This window comes from Chaetura pelagica, unplaced genomic scaffold (assembly GCF_000747805.2).
Source record: "Chaetura pelagica isolate M959 unplaced genomic scaffold, ChaPel_1.0 scaffold221, whole genome shotgun sequence".
Classification (NCBI taxonomy): domain Eukaryota; kingdom Metazoa; phylum Chordata; class Aves; order Apodiformes; family Apodidae; genus Chaetura; species Chaetura pelagica.
In genome coordinates this window covers 13391467-13396955 of record NW_009952533.1, presented here as the reverse complement: position 1 = coordinate 13396955, position 5489 = coordinate 13391467, and the positions used below count along the sequence as shown (strand labels likewise).

At 37.7% G+C, this 5489-nt stretch overlaps 1 protein-coding gene across 1 annotated transcript in view; it reads left to right on the top strand.

The window, feature by feature from the left end:
• The window catches only part of ENPEP (glutamyl aminopeptidase (aminopeptidase A)), a 35116-nt gene that overhangs the window by 27835 nt on the left and 1792 nt on the right, over positions 1-5489 (top strand). Inside the window, exons 12-18 of the mRNA XM_010008967.1 lie at positions 6-78; positions 1749-1876; positions 1988-2043; positions 2883-3033; positions 3697-3770; positions 3873-3974; positions 4084-4254. Of these exons, the coding sequence (XP_010007269.1) occupies positions 6-78; positions 1749-1876; positions 1988-2043; positions 2883-3033; positions 3697-3770; positions 3873-3974; positions 4084-4254 (755 nt within the window). The remainder of the gene's footprint in view (positions 1-5; positions 79-1748; positions 1877-1987; positions 2044-2882; positions 3034-3696; positions 3771-3872; positions 3975-4083; positions 4255-5489) is intronic.

Below are 5489 nucleotides of genomic sequence, written 5' to 3'. Positions count from 1 at the left end.
ACAAGTGGAATATACCAGTGAAATGGAGACTTGGGAATGTGACAAATTACACTTTCTACAACTCATCAGATTCTGCAGGTAATCTTCACTTTTAAGAGAACTGAACGGATAAAGCTTTTCAATGTCCTTAGCAAGAAACAAAATACAGAATCAACTTTCATGCTTTTCAGTTTTCATATCTGGGAACCCTCACACAGCTTAGTTGTGCTGAAGTTAGTACTAATATCTGCAATAAAATTATTGACACATTATGTCAATTTAGGTCCAATTCAGTAAAGTGCATAAGCACGTGTTTAAATCCAACCCTATTCAAGGAAGCATCTAAGCATACACTTAATTAAAATGAGCTTAGACAATGGAACATAGATCTGCCCTTTGTTGAATCTAAGAAAAAAGTAAAATGGGAGGCTGATTAACCCATTTGTGGCATGGTAAACTGGAAATCTGAGTTCCAATAAAGAGCTACAAGTTATCAAACATGTTCTCTAATGCTGATTTCAGGAATGAAGAAATACTTACATGCATATTTTTTATTATTTTTCTTGTATGCAGTCAAATCTGAATTTCTCATTCTATAAGTCTAATGGCCAGAAATGGGATGAAAAAGAAAAAAAAATACTGATTTTTTTGAGCTTTTAAATTTCATCACACATTGGAATTTCAGCTCTTCTCTTCTTGTACTAGTTTGAATGTTACCTACTCAAAATGTAATTTGTCTTTTGTTCTGTTTTTTTTGTTGTTGTTGTTGTTGTTTTTTAACCTGGTTGTTTTTAGTACCCATGCAAACCAAAATGTCTTCTGTCAATATACAAGTAAGCGATAACACAAAGAAATTTTCCTTCTATAACTTCCACGTGACATTACAATAGGATGAACATAGCTATTAACTTGACAAAGTCTGCAAAGGCATGATTAGGTGCTTACTTTTACATCTGTAAAAATCTTGGCTAGTCAGGCAAACTGCAACTGTAGCAACAAACTGCCTTTTGAAATACTTTGTATGGGTCATCCAAATGGAAAGTGATTTTAAATCCAGCTACTCTCAAACTACAGACCACTGCTTTCAACAGGCAACAGAAAAACTTGATATAATTTCATAAAATGTCATAACTACCAGCACCAACTGGACCCAGTAAAACTTCTGAGAAAGGAACATTTTTCAAGGATTCATTTTAAATGGGAAATTCCTTAAACATGAGTGTTTGAGTAAAGTCTCAGGCTATTTTGTAATTCCTTTCTCTATAGCAACATATGTGGAAACAGAGTACAGGGAAGGAAACCCTTAAAATGTTAGCTGAAATAAACTGAAAAATGGAATAAACAGAGGATAAAATATGAGAAATTTAAAACTAAGAGTAATCAGCAGGGTGAAAAACCTTTTAAAAATATATTTGCAAGAACTGTTTCTTTGCAATATTTTTACTTTATACATTGGCATTATTTTTCACCATCCTTACCTTAGCTACAATGATCTCCATTTTAAATTTAACAAACTAGCTGGTCCAACTAATTATCACAATTCACTCTTCTATGACAAGTGCTGGCATTCATCAAAGTCTATAACAATTTATCTTTACTCCTGGCCATTTAAAAACAAAACAAAATAAAACCTAAATAAAATTATTATTTGTATCTTATTTTGATACTCGTTAAAACCAAATAATACTTTTGGAACCAAAGAATCCCCAGTGAGTTCTGTGTCATGCAATATGCACAAACTGATCCCTGTTTGTTTGTTTGTTTTGCAGGTATTATGATAGCAAAGCCTCCTGATTCTTTTGCAAACATTAATCCAGACCATGTTGGATTCTATCGTGTGAACTATGATAGTCAAAACTGGGACAGGTTAATCAGTCTTCTGGTCCGCAACCACAAAGTGAGTGTCATGACAAACTCGTCTGGTGGGTCTCTTAAGAGGTCTGTAGAGGCCTTATTTTCTGCACACAATCTATATATTTTTGATCACTCTTCTCTTCTTTTCATACAGGATTTTTCAGCTGCTGACCGTGCAGGGATTTTGGATGATGCCTTTTCTCTAGCAAGGTAAACGAATTCCCTGCAGAAATTTCAGCATAAGTTCTTAATTTTCCATTGCCTATTAATTAGAATGAATGCAACTCAGGTGGTTTAAAGAAAATTTCTGAATTGGTTTCTAGTCTTAATTGATTATTGGCTTGTATTGTCCTCCAAAAGGGGCAAATACGAGTGTGCATTGGCAAATTGCAGTACCAATGCAGTCAAGAGAAATGCTTCCCTTCAGTTCAGTCGCAGAAAAAAAGAGGGTTTTAATTGCACAGGATTTAGAAAGGGGCATTTTTTCCATGTAAGTAACAATGATAGGTGCATTCCAGAAGAAGTAAGGTATCCAGAAAATCAAAGGCATGCCTACAATGTCTTAGGAAGGCATTAGGAAGTTACCACTTCAGCTATCTTGTATAGGACCTTGCTTGAAAACTTCTAGCTCTTGTACCCAACCATGATGACACAGATAAAATTTATACGACCTTCTGTGACAGCCTTTAAATCTAACTCTCCTCAGCCTTTCAGGTTGTCTCCAGAACTAGTAATTCCTTGTTGTGGGACAGGAGTTAATGCGGTCAGCTGAGGTTTACCCACTTCTGGGCATACTGGGCTGCTGCACAATGTGAGCAGCCTCCTCACAGCAGCGAGAGCTCCTGCACTTGGGTGTTGACTGACAGTGATCCTCAATGGTCTCTTTGGAAAAAACCTCCCAAGCTATATTCCAGACAATTTTCCGCCTCCAAAAATTAATTATTTCAAACTGTCGAAAGTAAACAGTAAAACAGTGTTCTAATATCTTTAAAGAAGCAAGTTCTTCAAATTCATTAGAATAACAGAAGTTATGTTTTCTCCTTCCACAGAGCTGGACTCATTAATTACTCTGTTCTCCTAAACCTCACGAAGTACCTAAGAAATGAATCAGACTATTTACCTTGGCAGAGAGCTATATCATCTGTAACTTACCTTACAGACATGCTTCAAGATGATACAAATCTCTATCTCCAGTTTCAGGTGACGAAGCAAAAAAAACATTCCTTCAGGGGACCACTGGATCAGACAGCAATAATATTGAAGTTCAAGAGATTTTCAATGTTGCTGAGCAATCAGTATTTACTCTTTTTTTTTTTTTTTACTATACTCTTGTAAAAACTGCTGAAATCTGCTTAGTACTGATCTCTCAATTACCTGGATTACTTGGGGGAAAGATTTTATGCCTAATTTTCTTATAATCCATCACCATAACTCATAGGACAGACATTTGTTAGTCAAGGCAGCCCTGCATCCAATAATGAAGAACGTATAGGGCAGTAAAATCTCTGACACCTCTCCTTAGCACAAAGGACGGCTGTATCTCAATGTGGCAGTGAGCAGGTTTGTTAGTCAACCTAACATGCTGAATGTGATCTAATGGTTACTAAAATACGTCCTGAACTTGATTTTATCTCTGGAAAACAGTTGTGGGAGTGTGTCCTTTCTGTACCCCAACCTCCATCTGGGAGCATAGACAAGGTTGGAAAGAAGCAGGTTGCCTTCATCCTATCTGCACATCCATTCAAGCATTCACACTTGGCATGTTGTAGTTCTGGGAAAAACAGGGACTAGAAACTATGAACGTAAACATATTAGTATTTAAAGAAATCTACAAAAGCAACCAACACCCTTTTTCTACCTCAGGAATATTTTCGCTACCTGGTAAAAGCCGTTGTGGATGAACTGCAGTGGAATGATTCTGGAAGCCATTTGCAGAGGTTAAACAATCTTTTTTTTTTTTTTTTTCCTTCTCATATTATTGATATCTGCAAAGAATGCTGAGCAGTAAGAAAATATCTCTTTCTTCCTCTCTTTTAAAGGCTTCTTCGTGCATCTGTTCTAGACTTTGCCTGCAGTATGAACGAGGCAGAATGTTTGAAAAATGCTTCTCAAGAATTCAAGGAATGGCTACAAGGAAAAACGTGAGGGCTCACGGCTTTCATGGCTGGTGAAGAACACGGCATGTGACTTGGTCACAGCTGTCAAGCAGGAAAGCAGGAAGAATATTCATTATCTGTTTCTTTATTTTAGTATTCCAGCAAATTTCCGACTCCTAGTGTATCGCTATGGGATGCAGAGCTCAGGCGATGAGTCATCATGGAATTACATGTTCAATAAATACCAAGAAACTTCATTAGCGCAAGAAAAAGAAAAGCTGCTGTATGGTCTGGCATCAGTGAAGAACATCACCCTTTTGGACAGGTGATTGAAACACTCAAAGATTTTTCTTTCACTACAGAAGCAACTGGTCACCATTTGCTCATTCCTCTCTCCCCTCTCCTGCTGCTGCAATTTTTGTCAGATTACAGCATGAGGACTGCAACACATTTTCAAGACCAGTTATCTAACACCCACCTCTGAGATTGTACTAGCAGCAAAAAAGCCTTGCTCCTTTAGTGCAAAGATATTGAACGCATGGTAGTTTCTGCACACAATCAACAGCCTTTTGCTCTTCCAACATTGCCTTCACCCTGTATAATTTTAGCTGCCTAATAGTTAAGAGTCAGGAGAAAATTAGCCTTCTGTGTTTCCTCTACAATCAGTGAAGAGCGGCAGGAAGGGCAGGACCTTCATAGCACCGTTAATCCCAGACCAGGAAAGGGACTTAAAATCAAGTGAAGTAATTGCTTTTGGGTGTTGCCAGTCACCCTCCACTGGCTACAGAGGGAATTTGCTTAGACTGGATATCTGCATTCTAAATTGCCAAAATTAGGGAAACAACTTTGAGCAATTGTTACTATGAAGGCATCCGTGTGACGTCGCAATGCTCCCTGAAGTGCTGTGCAGAGGCACTTGAGCTAGAATCAGAAATTATATATCCCTGCCACCATGACAGTGATGAGGAGCCTCACTACTACCCCAGGCTGATCCAGCTGTCAGTCTAGGCAAGCATCCCCCCAGGCTGCTGTTCTGCATAGACACACCAGCTCCTTTGAGCTTTTCTGATAACTTTGCATGCAGTTTTACCATGTCACAGAGATGGAGGCAAACATCTTCACTAGGGCCATTCATTACTTTGTTGGAGCACTATCAAAATATTGTAAGATGAAGCAGCCTCTGCCTGGTTCCAGGCTTAAATCAGATGAAACAAGGAAGTAAAGGAGGTTCAGGAACAGTAAATATAAAAGGTGGCGTAATTAAAATAACTGTAGGAGACAGCTGTCCATCTAAATTCTTGTGACCACAACAGCCACAGTCTGAAGCCATTGAATAACCAATCGCTGACATGATTAGGACATTAATTAATTAGCTAGATAAACCTGTATTTGCAGAAAATAAAAAATCCCCCCCCCAAGCAGGGAGATCTTGTCTCTTAATTTACTATTAAAATAACAATACAGATATTAGCATTACATTATTTCACATATTCTTTACACATATTATTTCACAAATTTCTCAGTCACTGAGAGTGTTAATTCGTTATTTGCTTTCTGTGG